Raw genomic sequence first — 19,157 nt, forward strand, 5'->3', positions numbered from 1 at the left:
CCAGCCCCTGAGGGCTCACAGTCAGAGAGAGGTGAGCCTCCAGCCCCTGAGGGCTCACAGTCAGAGAGAGGTGAGCCTCCAGCCCCTGAGGGCTCACAGTCAGAGAGAGGTGAGCCTCCAGCCCCTGAGGGCTCACAGTCAGAGAGAGGTGAGCCTCCAGCCCCTGAGGGCTCACAGTCAGAGAGAGGTGAGCCTCCTCCAGCCCCTGAGGGCTCACAGTCAGAGAGGGGTGAGCTGCCAGCCCCTGAGGGGGAGGGGCTGCCACTCTCGCTCTTGGGAGAGACCTGTGACAGCAAAGCCAACTGAATTTTCGATTTGGATGCACTTTTTAATCTTTATTCTGCAAACTGACGTTTTTCTTTTTCTTTTTTTTGTTAATCCTCACCCAAGGATATTTTCCCATTGATTTTTAGCGAGAGTGGAAGGGAGGGAGGGAGAGAGACAGAGAGAGAGAGAAACATTGATGTGAGAGAGACACATGGATTGGTTGAATCCAGCCTGCAGCCGAGGCATGTGCCCTTGACTGGAATTGAACCCGGGACCCTTCAGTCCGCGGCCGATGCCAAACTGAAGTTTTTCTTCAAACGTCATAGTTTCTCCATTTTCCTCTATTGTTTTTAGACTCAGGCGACCAGGGGTCTTGTGGACAATGCGGGACAAACCCTCTGCTAAAGGGAGGGTTGTTGTCCCTGTGAAGTGGAAGCCGCCTGGTTTCCCTAATGTGCTCACGCCCTCAGTGATGAGACAGTGTGCTTGCCTGGGTCTTGAAGAGGTCCCCCCACCCCAGTGATAGAGGGTCCCCCACCCCGTGGTGGAGGGTCCCCCGCCCCGTGATGGAGGGTCCCCCGCCCCGTGATGGAGGGTCCCCCCACCCCAGTGATGGAGGGTCCCCCGCCCCGTGATGGAGGGTCCCCCGCCCCGTGATGGAGGGTCCCCCCGCCCCGTGATGGAGGGTCCCCCGCCCCGTGATGGAGGGTCCCCCCACCCCAGTGATGGAGGGTCCCCCCACCCCAGTGATAGAGGGTCCCCCGCCCCGTGGTGGAGGGTCCCCCGCCCTGTGATGGAGGGTCCCCCCACCCCAGTGATGGAGGGTCCCCCCGCCCCGTGATGGAGGGTCCCCTGCCCCATGATGGAGGGTCCCCCCACCCCCGTGATAGAGGGTCCCCCGCCCTGTGATGGAGGGTCCCCCCGCCCCGTGATGGAGGGTCCCCCACCCCAGTGATGGAGGGTCCCCCCACCCCAGTGATGGAGGGTCCCCCGCCCCGTGATGGAGGGTCCCCCGCCCCATGATGGAGGGTCCCCCCACCCCAGTGATAGAGGGTCCCCCACCCCGTGATGGAGGGTACCCCCACCCCAGTGATGGAGGGTCCCCCCGCCCCGTGATGGAGGGTCCCCCGCCCCATGATGGAGGGTCCCCCCACCCCAGTGATAGAGGGTCCCCCGCCCCGTGATGGAGGGTCCCCCGCCCCGTGATGGAGGGTCCCCCGCCCTGTGATGGAGGGTCCCCCGCCCCGTGATGGAGGGTCCCCCCACCCCAGTGATAGAGGGTCCCCCGCCCCGTGATGGAGGGTCCCCCGCCCCGTGATGGAGGGTCCCCCCACCCCAGTGATGGAGGGCCCCCCGCCCCGTGATGGAGGGTCCCCCCACCCCAGTGATGGAGGGCCCCCCGCCCCGTGATGGAGGGTCCCCCCACCCCAGTGATGGAGGGCCCCCCCGCCCCGTGATGGAGGGTCCCCCCGCCCCGTGGTGGAGGGCCCCCTCGCCCTGTGATGGAGGGCCCCCCGCCCCGTGATGGAGGGTCCCCCCACCCCAGTGATGGAGGGTCCCCCCACCCCAGTGATGGAGGGTCCCCCGCCCCGTGGTGGAGGGTCCCCCGCCCCGTGGTGGAGGGTCCCCCCACCCCAGTGATGGAGGGTCCCCCGCCCCGTGGTGGAGGGTCCCCCCACCCCAGTGATGGAGGGTCCCCCGCCCCGTGGTGGAGGGTCCCCCGCCCCAGTGATGGAGGGTCCCCCGCCCCGTGGTGGAGGGTCCCCCGCCCCGTGGTGGAGGCAGCTCATGTCTGTGCTGTGAGGACCAGCAGTTGCCATTTGGTGGCCAGCAGAGCAGGCGAAGGACTCACCTTTTCACCCACCTTCCTCCTGGGACTAGTGAGGGGTCGTTCCAGCCCTTGGTTGGATTTGAACCAAAGACTTAGACAGGACTGCATCATTTTTTTGAAGACCATCACCCATAAATTTCCAAGACATGTGAGCACATTCCACTGGTGGAGGAGAAACTGGGGCGGTGTTTCTGGGAGACAGCCGCAGTGTAATCAGGGGTCTTGAAGGTGTGCACTCTTTCATCCGGAATTCCAGTTTAAGAAGTTATCTTAAAGGAACAGAGCTCAGCATGAAGGTTTAGGGACAAGGACGATCATGTAATGCATAGCTTCAGGGAATTGGGGGGACCTGAATGCCGAGCACTCGAGCACTGAGTCCTTCAACCACGCAGGGTGATAGACTGCTACGCAGCCGTTACAAAGGTCTCGCCCGGCCGGGGTGGCTCAGCAGTTGAACGTCAGCCTAGAAACCAAGAGGTCACCAGTTCGGTTCCTGGTCAGGGCACATGCCGGGTTGCAGGCTCAGTCCCCAGTGCAGGAGGCAGCCCATCGATGTTTCTTTCTCTCTCCCTTCTATCTCTAAAGATCAATAAAAAATATTTTTAAAAAGGGTCCGATCTGGAAGGAACCTCTAATGACATGAAAAGTACTTATGTAGTAAGTAAATAGGGGTTAGGAGTGATACGTAAAATACGACTCACACTTTTAAAAACATGCACCGTGCTCCCTGCTGCAGACCCTAGTCACGTGCTTACAAAGAAGATGGAGTGGGTGGGTGGCCAAGTGTTACTCTAGGTAGTAGGATTCCGGGTCAGTTTTTATCCTTTCTGCGTGTTTAGTTCTTACCTTTTTGTATGTTGAATCTATGCCTTTTGTAACGAGAAGAGATGTGAGAGCAAAAGTGAGACCCTTCTCCTGTCAAAGAAACATCTCTGCGGGGCTCCCCCCCTTCCCCCCCCAGGCTTCGGCACCATGCTGTCCTCCGTGGCCCTTCTTTCCATCCTCGTCTTCGTCCCCTCGGCGGTGGTGGCGCTGCTGCTGCTGGTGAGGATGGCGAGGAAGTCTGCGGGCCTGAGGAAGAGGGGCAGGCCTGGCTACAAGAAGTCCTCCATCGAGGTGTCAGATGAGTAAGTGCAGAATCCCACCCTCTCAGACCCCCGCCCGCCCTGCCTGTGGGTGGTCCCTGCCTTGTGGGTGGTGCCCCTGCCTTGTGGGTGGTGCCCCTGCCTTGTGGGTGGTGCCCCTGCCTTGTGGGTGGTCCCTGCCTGTGGGTGGTGCCCCCTGCCTTGTGGGTGGTGCCCCTGCCTTGTGGGTGGTGCCCCTGCCTTGTGGGTGGTCCCTGCCTGTGGGTGGTGCCCCCTGCCTTGTGGGTGGTGCCCCCTGCCTGTGGGTGGTGCCCCTGCCTTGTGGGTGGTGCCCCTGCCTTGTGGGTGGTGCCCGGTCCCTGCATCCGTGCTTTTCTTACTTCCAGGCTAGCTTAGTTCTGCTGGTGAAATGTCCTTTTTTTCCTTTTAAGTATATTTTTAATTGTTGATGGTATTACGGATCGCTCCCATTTCCCCCCTTCTCCCCTCCTCTCTTCCCCCCCCCCCCCCGGGTCTTCACCACCCTATGGCCGTGTCCATGGGCTACACGGGCTGTGCATTAGACATAAGTTCTTTGTCTCTCTCTCGCCCGCCCACATGGGGGTGGCAGCCTGTCCGTGCCCCTGCTTCGTCTCACTGGGCTGGTCCGTGCCCTTGTTCATTAGGTTCTGCAAGGAAGCGAGACCACGTGGTGTTTGTCTTCGCGGTTTGGCTTACGAAATCTCCTCTTTTCTTTCTTTTTTTTTTATTGTTTACAGTATTACAAATAGTAGTACATATGTCTCCTTCCCCCCCCCCCCGCCCCCATTGACCTTCCCCCCGCCTCCCCTACCCCCCCCCCCCGCACATGCCCTCACCCCTCCGCCCCCCAGTGTCTTGCGTCCGTTGGTTATGCTTATATGCATGCATACAAGCCCTTCAGTTGATCTCTTACCCCCCCACCCCAACAACTCCCCAGCCTTCCCGCTGTAGTTTGACAGTCTGTTCGATGTTTCTCTGCCTCTGTAGCTATTTTTGTTCACTAGGTTATAATGTTCTTTATTATCCATAAATGAGTGAGATCATGTGGTATTTATCTTTCTCCAACTGGCTTATTTCACTTAGCATTATGCTCTCCAGATCCATCCATGCTGCTGCAAATGGTAAGAATTCCTTCTTTCTTATAGCAGAGTAGTATTCCATTGTGTAGATGTACCACAGTTTTCTGATCCACTCATCTGCTGATGGGCACCTAGGCTATTTCCAAATCTTAGCTATGGTGAATTGTGCTGCTATGAACATAGGGGTGCAAATATCCTTTCTGATTGGTGTTTCTGGTTTCTTGGGATATATTCCTAGAAGTGAGATCACTGGGTCAAATGGGAGTTCCATTTTTAAATTTTTGAGGAAACTCCATACTGTTCTCCACAGTGGCTGCACCAGTCTGCATTCCCACCAGCAGTGCACGAGGGTTCCTTTTTCTCTGCATCCTCGCCAGCACTTGTCATTTGTTGATTTGTTGATGATTGCCATTCTGACAGCCATCTGCATCTCTCGGATAATTAGTGACTCTGAGCATGTTTTCACGTGTCTCTTGGCTTTCTGAATGTCCTCTTTCGAAAAGTGTCTACTTAGGTCCTTTGCCCATTTTTTGATTGGGTTGTTTATCTTCCTTTTGTTAAGTTGTATGAGTTCCCTGTAAATGTTGGAGATTAAACCCTTATAGGAGATAACATTGGCAAATATGTTCTCCCATGCAGTGGGCTTTCTTGTTGTTTTGTTGATGATTTCTCTTGCTGTGCAGAAGCTTTTTATTTTGATGTAGTCCCATTTGTTTATTTTCTCCTTAGTCTCCATTGCCCTAGGATCTGTGTCTGTAAAGATATTGCTACGACATATGTCTGCAATTTTGCTGCCTATGGAGTCTTGTAGAATTTTTATGGTTTCCCATCTTACATTCAAGTCCTTTAGCCATTTTGAGTTTGTTTTTGTATATGGTGTAAGTTGGTGATCTAGTTTCATTTTTTTGCATGTATCTGACTAGAATTCCCAGCATCATTTATTAAATAGGCTGTTTTGACTCCATTGTATGCTCTTGCCTCCTTTGTAAAATATTGAGTATAATGGCTTGGGTCCATTTCTGGGTCCTCTATTCTGTTCCATTGGTCTATATGTCTGTTCTTGTGCCAGTACCAGGCAGTTTTGAGAACCGTGGCTTGGTAATATAGTTTGATGTCTGGTATTGTGATCCCTCCAACTTTGTTCTTCTTTCTCAGGATTGCTGTGGCTATTTGGGGTCTTTTTTTGTTCCAGATGAATTTTTGGAGAGTTTTTTCTAGATCTTTGAAGTATGCTATTGGTGTTTTAATAGGTATTGCATTGATTCTGTAGATTGCTTTAGGTGGTATGGACATTTTAATGATGTTGATTCTACCAATCCATGAACATGGTAAGTTCTTCCATTTGTGTATGTCTTCCTCTATCTCTTTTTTCAATGTCTGAAGTTTTCTGAGTACAGGTCTTTTACGTCCTTGGTTAAGTTTATTCCTAAGTATCTTAATTTTTTTGGTGCAGTGGTAAATGGGATTTTTTTTTCATTTCTCTTTCTGTGAGTACATTATTGGTGTATAAAAAGGCCGTAGATTTCTGGGCATTAATTTTGTATACTGCTATATTGCCAAATTCATTTATTAGGTGTAGTAGTTTTTTGATGGAGTCTTTGGGGTTTTCTATGTATAGTATCATGTCATCTGTGAATAAGGACAGTTTTACTTCTTCTTTTCCAATTTGGATGCCTTTTATTTCTTCTTGTCTGATCGCTATGGCTAGTACTTCTAAACTTCTAATACTATGTTGAACTGGAGTGGGCATCCTTGTCTTGTTCCTGTTCTTAGGGGAAATGAGTTTAGTTTTTGCCCATTGAGTATGATGTTGGCTGTAGGTTTGTCATATAGGGCTTTTATAATGTTGAGGTATGATCCCTCTATTCCCACTTTACTGAGAGTTTTTATCAAGAAATGGTGTTGGATTTTGTCAAATGCTTTTTCTGCATCAATTGATATGATTATGTGATTTTTGTCTCAGTTTGTTTATGTGATGTATCACGTTTATTGATTTGTGGATATTGTACCATCCTTGCATCCCTGGTATAAATCCCACTTGGTCATGGTGTATGATCTTTCTAATGTATTGCTGAATCCGATTTGCTAGAATTTTGTTGAGGATTTTGGCATCTATGTTCATGAGGGATATTGGCCTGTAATTCTCTTTTTTTGTGGTGTCTTTATCTGGTTTTGGGAATAGGGTAATGCTGGCTTCATAGAAAGAGCTTGGAAGAGTTTATCCTTTCAAAGAACAATCTCTCTTTTGATATCCTCCAGAAGTTTTTTGATGTATTTGGGTGCTCCTGTATTGGGTGCGTATATGTTTACCAGTATTATTTCTTCCTGTTGGATTTCTCCCTTTAGTGTTATGAAGTGGCCTTCCTTATCTCTTGTTATGTCCTTCACTTTGAGATCTAATTTGTCAGATATAAGTATTGCCTTCCTCTTGAATTTTTTTGGAATAGTCTGAGGAGGATAGGTTTTAGTTTTTCTTTGAATGCTTGGTAGAACTCCCCTGTAAAGCCATCCGGACCAGGGCTTTTGTTTGCTGGAAGATTTTTGATCACTGTTTCAATTTCTTCAGTAGTTATCGGCCTATTCAGGTTTTTTTATTCTTCTTGGTTGAGTTTTGGGAGCTTGTATTTTTCTAGGAATATGTCCATTTCATCTAGGTTGTCCATTTTGTTGAAATAGAGTTGTTCATAGTATTTTTTCATAATAGTTTGTATTTCTGTGGGGTTGGTTGTTATTTCACCTCTTTCATTTCTGATTTTGTTTATTTGGGTCCTCCCTCTTTGCTTCTTGGTGAGCCTGGCTAGAGGTTCATTAATCTTGTTTATCCTTTCAAAGAACCAGCTTTGGTTTTGTTGATCTTATGTGTGTTTTTTTTTGTCTCTATTTCATTTATCTCCGCTCTGATCTTTGTTGTTTCCTTCCTTCTGCTTACGCTGAGCTTTTCTTGTTGCTCTCTTTCTAACTCTTTGTGTTGTAGGGTTAGGTAATTTATTACCATTGTTTCTTGTGTTTTTGCAGTAGGCCTGTAGAGCTATGAACTTCCCTCTCAAGATCGCTTTCATTGTGTCCCATAGATTTTGGATCGTTGTGTTTTCATTGTTATTTGTTGCCATGATGCTTTTTATTTCTTCTTTGACCTCTCTGGTAACCCAGTCATTGTTTAATAGCATGTTATTTATTCTCCAGGTGTTTGATTTTTTAAATTGTTTTTATTGTAGTTTATTTCTAGTTTTATGCCATTGTGATGTGAGAAGATGCTTGATTTCTATCTTCTTGAATTTGAAGAGACTTTGCCTGTGACCCAATATATGGTCTATCTTTGAAAATGACCCATGTGCACTTGAGAAGAATGTATATTCTGTGGCCTTGGGGGGAAATGTTCTGAAGATGTCAATGAATTCCATCTGATATAGAGTCATTTAGGGTTGATGTTTCTTTGCTGATTTTTTGTTTAGAGGATTTGTCCAATGGTGATAGTGGGGTATTAAAGTCCCCTACTATGACTGTATTGCTGTCAATCTCTCTTTTGATATCCTCCAGAAGTTTTTTGATGTATTTGGGTGCTCCTGTATTGGGTGCGTATATGTTTACCAGTATTATTTTTTCCTGTTGGATTTCTCCCTTTAGTGTTATGAAGTGGCCTTCCTTATCTCTTGTTATGTCCTTCACTTTGAGATCTAATTTGTCAGATATAAGTATTGTTACCCCAGCTTTTTTTTCATTTCCATTCGCCTGAAAAACCTTTTTCCATCCCTTCACCATCAGTCTGTGTGAGTCCTTTTTTCTGAGGTGGGTTTCCTGTAGATAGCAGATATATGGTTCATGTTTTCTTATCCACTCAGCTATCCTATGTCTTTTAATTGGGACATTTAATTCATTTACATTTATAGTTATTATTGATAGGTACTTGTTTGTCGCCATTTTTATTCTTTACCGCCTGTGTTCCTTCTTCGCTTCCTATTTCTTCTTTTTACAGCAGACCATTTAGCATTTCTTGCATTGATGGTTTGGTGGTAATAAACTCCCTTAGTCCTTTTTTGTCTGTGAAGTTCTGATTTCCCCCTCAATTTTGATTGATAGCCTTGCTGGGTACAGTATTCTTGGATTCAGACCCATCCTTTGCATGACTTTGTATATATCATTCCATTTGCTTCTGGCCTGATGTGTTTCTGTTGAGAAATCAGTCCCTAGTCTGATGGGGGATCCTTTGTAGGTAACTTTCTGTCTCTCTCTGGCCGCTTTTAAGATTCTTACTTTGTCGTTGGTGTTTGCCAATTTAATTATAATGTGCCTTGGTGTCGATCTTTTGGGGTTCATTTTGTTTGGGACTTTGTGAGCTTCTTGGATTTGTGTGAATTTTTTCTTCCTTATATCAGGGAAGTTTTCTGTCATTATTTCTTCAAACAGGTTTTCTATTCCTTGCTCAGTTTCCTCTCCTTCTGGCACCCCTATTATGCGGATGTTGTTTCGTTTCATGTTGTCCCAAAATTCCCTTAGGCCAGTGGTTCTCAACCTTTCTAATGCGGCGACCCTTTAATACAGTTCCTCATGTTCTGGTGACTCCCAACCATAAAATTATTTTCGTTGCTACTTCGTAATGTAATTTTGCTACTGTTAATGAATTGTAATGTAAATATCTGTGTTTTCCGATGGTCTTAGGTGACCCTGCTAGCGGTTCTACAACCTGCTGTAGAGCCTAAGACCATCAGAAAACACAGATATTTACATTACGATTCATTAACAGTAGCAAAATTACAGTTATGAAGTAGCAACGAAAGTAATTTTATGGTTGGGAGTCACCAGAACATGAGGAACTGTATTAAAGGGTTGCGGCATTAGAAAGGTTGAGAACCACTGCCTTAGGCTCTCCTCCTGTTTTTTAAGTCTTTTTACTAGATACTGCTCGGCTTGGGTATTTTTTTCTACCTTGTCTTCTAGTTCACTGATGCAGTCCTCTGCTTCTTCTAGTCTACTGTTGATGCTTTCTATTGAGTTCTTTATAGCAGCAATGTCATTTTTCATTTCTTCTTGGTTCTTCATTTCCTCTTGGTTCTTACACATATTGTTGAATTTGTCTTCCATTCTTTTCAGCCACCTTATGACCATTTCTCTGAATTCTTTCTCTGACATATTACTTGCCTCCATTTCATTTACTTCATTTTCTGGTAATGCCTCCTTTTCTTTCATATGTGGGCTGTTTCTTTATCTCCCTATGATCTCTCTTCTCTGGTTATCTGTTTATGTAGTTCTCTCTCTCCTTTTCCTCGGTGAAATCTGACCTTTCTGTGAGAGGGTGCAGAGCTCATCTGAGTCTGCATATTCATGCTGCTTGAGGTCGTGTTCCTGGGTTCACAGCTGTTCCCTGGGTGTTGATAACAGCCACTCTCTCTGAAATCTCCTCTTGAAGAGGCTGGTTCTGCGGAGCAGTACTGGACAGGAGGTTGAAAGTGAAACCTGGGGTGTGGATTTGGGGAAAGATTGGGGGTTGATAGCAGGTACTAACTTCCTGCTCTGGAAATCAGATGATATGATCCTTTGGTTCTGAACATAAATTCTGAAGTAGAGGCCTCATTCCTTCAAAATCAGCGGAATTCCCACAGCCACTTTGTTTCCTGCCACTCGTCATTCGCTCTGCATTCCAGCCACAGCGAGCTTCTTCTATTCTCTCAACAAGCTGTACTTAGGCACACCCTGACTCCCCGCCACACACTTCTCTCTCCCCTGGGGTCCCCTCCTTCTTTCTCTCTTTTGCCGGGAATACTCTTCCTTATTCTCTGAGACCCAGTGGAGATGTCCCTTCTCTTTAGTTTCCTGAGTCTCACAAGGAGACATGGCCATTCCCTCCTCTGCTGCAGCAGTGACCCCTCGTTCACACCTCTATCGCCTTGTATGAGAGCGTGCTTGCTACGGTTCAGCAGGCCTCTCCCCCAGGAGCTGGGACACTCCCAGGAGCTGTGCTTTATCATGTCCTCATCCCCCGCCAGCATGAGGCCTCAGGCATGCCTGGTGCTCAGTACATTTCTAAAGAAGTGGCTGTGACCAGCTCCCATTTATTGAGCACTTACTTGTGCCAGGCACTGTGGTATGTGTTTGATGTGTGTTTATTTTTTTATTTACTCCTAACCACTATGCTTGAAGCATAGATGTAATATCTGCATTTTATTTATTTATTTTTATTTTTTAAAGCCAATAATTTTTTGGATTACATCTTTTTTATTGCTTTCAGAGAGGAAGGGAGAGGGAGAGAGAGCGCAAAGCATCAGTGATGAGAGAGAATCATGGATCAGCTGCCTCCTGCACACACCACACTGGGGACAGAGCCCACAACGCAGGCATGTGCCCTGACGGGGAATCAAACCATGACCTTCTGGTTCATAGGTCGACGCTCAACCCCTGAGCCACGCCGGCCGGGCTGATATCTGCATTTTATAGATGAGGAAACAGTCCCGGAGCTGAAGTAACCTGCCCAGTCACCCTGCCGATAGGTGGCAGAGCTGGCTCTGACAGCCGAGCTGTCCCTTCAGGCCTGTGCTGTGCCTGCTGTGCCGAACAGAGCCAGTGATGGTTTTGGGTGGGGTGTCCTGTTTTGCAGCACTGACCAAGAGGAGGATGACTGCATGGCGAGGCTCTGCGTCCGCTGTGCCGAGTGCTTGGTAAGCCACGCCCTTTTTCTGTGCCCTGTTCCTGGGTCACTTGTTGGCTCATTTATGGGGACTCTTTGCCTTTGGTGGCTGCAGAGGGTCATGCGGGAGGTCCAGAGCATGGTGGTAACTGAGGTCTGTTAGGGTTCAGGGGGCTCCCTCAGCTCTAACCGTTGTTTTCTGTTTTCTGTCTCCTGGGAACAGAGTGGTGGCTTTGGACTGGGGTAGGGAACTCCGTGGAGCAGTCTCCGCTGGGTGACAGGGGGCCTGCTGATGGGGGGTGTCCTTTGCCCTGTGGTCACTCTAGGAGACTTCGACCGGCTGCATCCAGAGCCCTTAATCGAACTTTTCTGCAGACCCTTGGGTTTTTTCCTTCAATACATGGCTTTCATTGCATCTTTTTTTTTTTTTTAAACGTTTTTTTTATTGATTTCAGAGAGGAAGGGAGAGGGAGAGAGAGAGAGAAACATCAGTGATGAGAGAGAATCATTGGTCGGCTGCCTCATGCATGCCTCCCACTGGGGATCGAGCCCACAATCCAGGCATGTGCCCTGACCTGGAATCGAACCGTGATGCTTAGCCACTGAACCACGCCGGCCAGGCATTGCATCTTTAAAATATTGCAAATACGTCTGAGGAATCATCTGGCATCTTGCTGTTTCTATAGCTGGACAACTTAGATCTTATTTATCAGCCTGCGGAACTGGTCCTTTTTAAAGAAACATAGATACCACCCAAACATTTTCTGATCTCCTTGCTTTAACTGTGTGGCTCACTGAATCAAAGCAGCTGAATTTGACACAAGTTCAATGCCATTTCCTTCAAGAATCGACTAATCTTTCTGGGCTTGAGATACTGAACAAGCAATGCCTGACCCCATTTGAACCCTGTGGGTGTATTACCCCCCCAGGAAACTTCTGATTTCAACAAAAGAACCATCTTCCTGAATAACGACACTGATGGGGCAGTGCATGTGCACAACCGCATCTTGTCAGGGACGCCCGTGTGACACCTCCCTCACGTCTGTACGTGACTGTGGACGGTGCAAACACCGGCTCCTCTCTGCTTCCCCCCACATGGCAACCCAAGCCTCTTCTTTTCCTTCCCAGTGAGACTGAGCTCTGCACTGAGGAGGTTGAAGTCCCTCCTCAGGGACCTCTGAGGCCTCCCAGGAACTGTGTCCCCATCAGAGTGAGAGCAACATTTCCTGGGGTGCCAACAGTCTGATTGGTTATAGGTTCTTACTTCTCATCACTTTGAATATTTCTTGCCTTGGCCTTCTGCCTGCAAAGTTTCTGTTGAGAAATCAGCTGACAGTCATACGGGCTCCCTTGTAGTAACTAACTGCTTTTCTCTTGCTGCTTTTAAGATTCTCTCTTTGTCTTTAGCCCTTGGCATTTTAATTGTGATGTGTCTTGGTGTGGGTCTCTTTGGGTTCCTCTTGTTTGGGCCTCTCTGTGCTTCCTGGATTTGTATGTCAGTTTCCTTCACCAGGTTAAGCAACTTTTCTGTCATTATTTTGCAAATAGGTTTTCAATTTCTTGCTCTCTCTCTCTCTCCTTCTGGCACCCCCCAGGATGTTTAAGTTTCCACTTTTGTTGGTCATTGTTGAAATTACCAGTCATCATTACCTAACAGATAAATCATAAGTAAGAATATAAAAAATAATAATACTATCATACTTAATAGATAAATAACAATACAAGAATAAACTGTTTTATGTGCTCACAACAGTAAACCTCCTTTGCCCACCTCTGTTTTTCTTCAGAGACATGATGTCATATCTTATAGAACGTTGTAGGGATTATAATGACTTGGATGTTTGTTTTTAATGACATAGAATCCATTGGAGGTTTTTGACAGACTGTGAACTGATGTATGTTTTAAAAGGCTCATTCTGGCATCTGGGTTGAGAATAGGTGGTAAGGGACCACAAAGGAGCCAGTGAGCCCGGTTAGGGGACTTTAGCAATAATGCCAGTGAGAGGAGAGGGTGTTGGTTCAGATCAGGGTGGTGGTGGTAGAAGTGGTCAGAAGTGACTGTGCTCTGATTATAGCTTGAAGGTAAAGCCAGTGGCGTTACTGGTGGGTCATATATATATATATATGTACATGTGTGTGTGTATATATGTATATGTGTGTGTGTGTGTGTGTGTGTGTGTGTGTATATATATATATATATGAATGAGGGGAGTCAAGGAGTATTCCAAGGTTATGGACTTGAACAAGTAGTGGAATAGAGTTGCTGTTTTCTAATATGTACAAGTCTGAGAGTGCCACAGGCTTTAGGAGGAAGAGCCAGAGCTGAGTTTGGATAGGTTAAGTTTGAAATGCTTGTTAGACACCCAAGGTGAGATGTGGAGTAGGAAACTGGTTATCTAGGTGTGTATTCTGAAGAGAGATCCAGACTGGCGATATAGATGTAGGCGTCAATAGCAGATAGAGGCTGGGAGAGCTATTGCCACAGGGAAATGAGTATGGATAGAGGGGCCTGAGGCCTGAGGTTCTCCAAGGCGGAGAGCGTGGGGAGAGGAAGGGGAATCCGCAAAGGAGGCTGGGAAGGACTGTGCACTGAGGTACGGGAGGACCAGCAGAGTGTGGAATCCTGGGAGCCAGTGAAGAGCGCGTTTGAAAAGGAAAAGAGAACGATGGTGCCAGTTGCTCCCGAGTTGGCTGAGTAACATGAGCGTTGATTCTTGGATGACCTGGGGTTGTGGAGGTTACGGGTGACTTTGGCCAAAGCAGCTTTAGGGAAAAGTCGGGTGAAAGTTGGACCAGGGATATTTGCTGGTTACACTGGGTGTACAGTGTTTCATGGTTTTTTTTCCATGGAGGGAGGCCTCAAAATAGGGTACTAGGTGAGGGAGGTGTGTGTCGAGAGTTGCTTTCCTTTTAAGATGGGAGAAATGATAGCACATTTGTATGCGAAAGGAGAGGAAGTGGCAGAGAAGGAAAAATAGGCTCTGCCCTTGAGAGGGAAGGACCCTGGAGGACTCCAGGCTCTGGTGTGCCAGTGAAGATGTTGGCTTAGATAAGAGCAGGGCGAGTATATCCTTCAGCAGAGCTGGGAAAGGCAAGTAGGTGGGTCTAGATGCAGGTGGTCGGTAACTATGGTGATGGGAGCTTGCGGAAGTTCACTGCCAACTGCTTCTCTGTTCCCATGAAGGGGGGAAGCAAGATCACCAGCTGCAAAGGGAGTTGAGGAGGCGATTTTGGAGGTCTGGGAGCGGGGAAGGTATGGGGCAGTCACCTAGAAGAACAGGAGAATGAATGGATTGCAGAAGTGTGGTGCCGGGGAGCGCTAATCAGCCCACTTGAAGTCCAAAGCAGTGAGTACAAGTTGGAATACGGTGCTTAGCGTACCAAGAGCCAGGCCAGTGTTTAGTGATTTACAGACATCGTCTCATTCAGTTCTCAGAGCTGTTCTATGTGCTGTCAGTATTTTTATTATCCCCATTTTACAGATGAAACGGGCTTAGAGAAGTTAAAGAGTGTGACTCAAGGTCACAGCCAGCAAGGGATTGAAACTCAGAGGGAGACTGACTCCTGGCCTAAGCGCCAGCCACAGCCCTGCGTGTTCTGCAGCCTTCGGGCGCCTTTCGATGAGTGTTGAGGTTGTAGAAAGTTTTCACCGAGGAAGAGGAAACGCTTAGGGTTTCAAAGCAGAAATTCGCCAGGAGACCATGGGAATGTAGGTGTGCTGAGCCAGTGCCACCTCATGTTGATGTTGCTCCAAACTGGGTTCTTTTGGGGGGGTCCTAGTATGTGGCCATTGGCTAAATTCTGACTTATTATACTTCCCATACTCACCACAGCTGCTGTTCCTTCCTCTCCAGGATTCAGACTATGAAGACACGTATTGAGGGAAGTTTGCATAACGTAGGAAGAATCGGTGAATCACAGAGAAGTATTGCCGCCGGCACGGAAGCCTCTCGGAGGAGTGGAACCGACCGGACAGTTGGATGGAGGGTTCTGGAACCCATCAGTAAAGACTTTAGGAGCCATTTACTGATTGACGAGATTTCTTGTTGTATTTATAAACTGTTCAGGAACTTTCAGAAGAGACTCCTAACGACCCCCTTTAATAACGTATCCTCTAATTGATGAAGGAATCCTTTTCCTGAGGAGAAAGAGACTTTATTTCACCTTGCTCTTGAATGTATTACATGTTCTCTTCCCGTTGTTTGAGGGAGAACCTGAATGTTAGCCACACGGCTGATGCCAGAGTCTTTTATTTGGAAGGAAGTGGAGCTCGGTCCCGACGTGCTTGCGGGTGGGGCGTGTTGGGGATCAGTATTCTCCGGGAACATTCCAGCTGTGAGTTAGCACACGGCGTGCACTCGCGCTCATCTGTGTCCCTGCTGCTCGGACCAGGAGCCACGCTGTGCCCCGGCCTCCCGGCGCCATCAGTTTACAGCCAAGTAAAGGCGCGAGGCAGAGGGAGGCCTGCCTTCTGTCTTGCCACGCGGTGTTCATTTCACTCTTACCGCTGGCTTCCTGCTTGACTTTTAAGATCCGAGGCAAGAAAACCCTTCCACAGAGTCTGGGGACTTGTAGAGTGCTCTCACCAGTTACTCACAATGAAATGCTCTTTCCACCCGAGCCCTTCTTCAGGCGTCTTTGCTTCCCAAAATGCCCCACGTCCGCGCGCGCTGAGGCACTGACAGGCGGTGTGTGTAACGCGCGATAAGGCCGTGGTGTGCGTAAGCTACACTCCCTTCTGGTCTCCCGAAACCGTTCAGAGCCCCGCTTCCTACCGACGCCCATTGGCGTTTCTCTAAGCCGTTAGGGAGCGTGCTGGCCCGTCAGGAAGAACCTGCGCCGGAGCGAGGGTTCAGGTCTGGGTTCTGACGGCGAAACCATGCCTCCTCCCTCCCTCGTTTCACAGGCGCTCCCTCCACGCCGCCGCGCAGGGGCGGGCGTGTCCCTGGGACGGGCAGTGTCCGCACTGCGGGTGCATGGAAAGCCACGGGGACGGTTTTGCCCAGGTCTGGTTGTAAAATTGTGGGCGATAGCGCTGCCTCTTGGACCTGCCCGCCCTCCTTTGTTCCCTGGTCCACAGGTGAGCGTCCGGCTGGGTCATAGGCATCACGATGGACCCTGGTCAGGCGAGGAGGTCGAAGAGGCGAGGCGGGGTTTGCCGTTCACATTTCCAGCGGTGACACCTCCGTCCGGGGCTGCTTGGGGAGGTGGCGGTCAGAGGCCCAGCTGGTGGGCCGGTTGGCCGCTCAGCAGGGAGGAGAGCAGGCTGGGCGGTAAGGACAAGTCCCGGGACACTGGGAGCTTGGGAGGTAGAGCTCTCACGGCGAGGCGGCCTTCCTGTGGGTCCTCATTCCTCCGATAACGAGTTGCGGTGACGGGACCCCGCCGGATCCACATCCCATTGAAGGAGGAACCCGTTTTCGCTGCGTTTGCTTGTCATTTCCTCCGGGCCTGTGGGGAGCACGTTCCCGTGTGCTGTGTCTGTCACGTCAGACAAGGGCGCCGGGGTTCCTCAGTCGTGTTGTTTTGTGGCCTTGGTGGTGGTTTGAACCAGTTCCTTCCTTCAGAAATGACGAACAACAGCGCCCTTCACGGGGGAGAGCAGGCTGGAGGCGCAGGCTGCTGCCGGGGCCTGTGGCCCTCACAGCAGGCCGCCCGCTCCCTCCTCCCCGGCGGGAGCAGGGCCGCGGGACGGCGCTTCCTCAGGGCGGGAGGGGGCAGGGCTGGTCTCACCGCGGCTCTGACCTGGCCTGGGTGCTGGTCTCCTCTTCTGTTCTCCCGATGCCCACGGGTTTGGTCACGCTGGGAGCCAGCTGGCCTAGAAAGGGAGTCAGTCCTGCAATGGGCAGGGCTTACGGCCTCAGCAGTGTTCTCTGGCCGGTGAAGCCTTGCTGTGCGGGTAGTGACTGGGTGCGTGTTGTGCACTGAGCTCTCGGGCCGTCAGTGTGAGCTTACTCAGCCCGGGCCAGAGGCCTCTTGGGCAGCAGCCGTTCTCTGCACGGGGGCTCCGAGGGGCACGTTCCTGCCTTGAAAACTGGAGGCCGCATCCCGAGGCGGCCGGTTCTGGGTTCTGGGCGTCGCTCCGTTAGGGTCCCAGGGGGCGGTGGAGAGGGCACGGGGCGGTCCGGGCTGCCATCTCAGCGCACAGCGCACACCTCGTGGCCAGAAGAGGCAGCTCCGTCCGTGGCCCGCGCTGCCTGTCGGACTGGAGTTGCCATCTCAGTGCGGTTTTTGTTTCTGTGTTTTTGTAGGAGGATGTGCCGTGTGCGCAGACACCGTAGCCCTTGATCTCTTTGCCACATCAGAGTTAGTGACCGTCTCGGCACTTGCTGGCGCACGGTGACATGTGAGAGGAGGGCTGCCATGTGAAAGGGGCAGGTTTGTGGTTTCCAGCATCAGCAGCGGCTCCTCTGAGCTGCTCCCCGGCGAGGTCTGCACGGACGCGGAGCAGCGAGGCCGCTCGGGGGCCTGGAGCGGCTGCTAAGGTTCAGGGTTTAAATCCTCGGTCGGTGTCTCAGTGTCGGCAGCTTGCAGTGGGCCATGCGGGCGATTAGGAAAACGCTGGCTTCCCAGCACCGCGTCTCGGGACCCGCGGAGCAGAGTCCTTGAGGAGAGCAAGCACTCGATGACTTTTAAGCGGCGCGGGACGCGTGGCAAAGAACAAGCGTGCCGAGTGCGGCCCTCGGGTCCGGCCGGGAGAAGGCCTGTGCGCCGAGAACACTGATTGGGAAGCGGTGAAAAGAGTCCTGAAGCGAAGAAGCCTTGAGTTCTTACCTGGGTGTGCAAGGCACCCCGGGCCTCGGGGTCACGTGCTGTCCCACGTGCGGCCAGAGGAAGCGGGCAGGTGGGTGGTGAGCGGGCACTGGGTGTCGAGGGGGAAGTCAGAGAGGTTGGCATGTTTTAAACACGTTTGTGTTCGTCTTAAATGTATTGAAAGTTGTTCGCACGAGGCTGGTTGCTTTCTCGGGGTTGCTTGCCCGACGCCGCTCAGGACCCCCTCGGGGAGCTGGTGACTGGCCGAGGGGCCCCTGCAGGGCCTGGGCAGGCGCTGCTGCTCTCTCAGTGGGATCTGCCGAGAGCATTCATGAAAACGGGGTAACGGGCCAGAGGACGGAAAGCAGAACCTGCACACAGAGGTTCCTGTTTTGCCCCGCGGCCACCTCGGGACGCACGCATCTGCCTGCTCTGACCGGACCTCCCCGGCGCCGGCTGCATCAGACCCGAGCGGCCGCGGCGAGCGGCTGGCTGTCAGACACTCGGGCGGCCTCGTCTCGGGTAAGTGGCTGCTTTGTGTTTCCTGAGCAGCAATTGCACTTTCTTCCCCGGAGGAGCTGAAACCTTAGCGGCAGCCCTTTGGGATGGCGGGGCCTCGATCGCAGACCTCAGGCTCCGGGGGCCCATCAGAGGTCGTCTGGGGGGGATGCAGTTGCCTGTCTGCAGTGGAGAGTGACTTCTGTGAAGATCTCAGCGAAAAGGGGAGTGAGGTTTGCTCTTAACAAGAGAGTACATGGTGGCGATAAGCTTTTAAGTTCAACTCGATGCAGAAAACCACACACCTGCGGCTGCAGGCAGACGCTCCCTCCCTGTTGCTCCCTCTCAGCCCGAGACAGATGAACATTTAACCCTAAGAAGCCAGGGTCTCAGACCTCGCAGGAGAGCCAGGCTGCTGTCCGTGCCGGTCACCCCGTGTGGCCCTGGCCTCGGGAACCACTGCTGTGGCCGGGGTGGGTCACCGGGTCGGGCGGGTGAGCAGGAGTGTGACTTCCAGGTCCCCTTCTGCCACCGGACGGGACCGGGCGGAGCGGGTCTGCTGAGGCTGGCCTGGAGGGTGTGGGTTCGGGGAAGACCTCACAGCGCGCGTCCAGGGGATTGTGAGAGTGTGTTCATTAAAGCGGGGTCAGTGAGACAGGAAGGCTCGGGGTGGGTAGAAGCAGCAACGGGAGAGCCGGGCGGGGCTGTGCGTAGCTCCCTGGAGAGCAGGGAAGAAGCAAGCCACGCTGGGCTGCGCGAATTCACCGGGAAACCAGTCACGGGGACAGCAGTGAGCCACGCCGGCTGCTGCCGCTCGCGGGGAGTCAGGAAAGGGGGGCCGTGGAGACAGGTTCAGCTGGGGTAAGCTGGGGATGAACTGCTGCTGCCTGCTCCACCCCAGGGAGCCAGTCTTGTGGGGACCCTTAGAGTTTAGGAGAAAAAGTAAAAAGTTCACGCCCGAGAAAAGGCCGGGCAGGCTCCAAAGTCCGTGCTGGGCTTTGTTT

The 19,157-nt window shown here is 50.9% G+C and overlaps 2 protein-coding genes across 3 annotated transcripts in view; both read left to right on the forward strand.

Moving 5' to 3' along the window:
* The window catches only part of MPZL3 (myelin protein zero like 3), a 30,946-nt gene extending 16,087 nt beyond the window's left edge, over positions 1 to 14,859 (forward strand). Inside the window, exons 4-6 of the mRNA XM_054725597.1 lie at positions 3,060 to 3,225; positions 10,873 to 10,933; positions 14,757 to 14,859. Of these exons, the coding sequence (XP_054581572.1) occupies positions 3,060 to 3,225; positions 10,873 to 10,933; positions 14,757 to 14,783 (254 nt within the window). The 3' untranslated portion in view covers positions 14,784 to 14,859. The remainder of the gene's footprint in view (positions 1 to 3,059; positions 3,226 to 10,872; positions 10,934 to 14,756) is intronic.
* Positions 1 to 19,157, forward strand: part of JAML (junction adhesion molecule like) — a 72,552-nt gene that overhangs the window by 15,621 nt on the left and 37,774 nt on the right. The window contains exon 1 of one of the 2 annotated variants that reach the window (XM_008150112.3): positions 17,779 to 18,177. The exons of the other annotated variant lie outside the window; for it this stretch is intronic. The gene's annotated coding sequence lies outside the window, so the exon portion shown is untranslated. Of the gene's footprint in view, positions 1 to 17,778; positions 18,178 to 19,157 lie in introns of those variants that run through there. 2 annotated transcript variants of the gene reach the window in all.

This window comes from Eptesicus fuscus, chromosome 13, assembly GCF_027574615.1.
Source record: "Eptesicus fuscus isolate TK198812 chromosome 13, DD_ASM_mEF_20220401, whole genome shotgun sequence".
In the NCBI taxonomy this organism is placed as follows: Eukaryota; Metazoa; Chordata; class Mammalia; order Chiroptera; family Vespertilionidae; genus Eptesicus; species Eptesicus fuscus.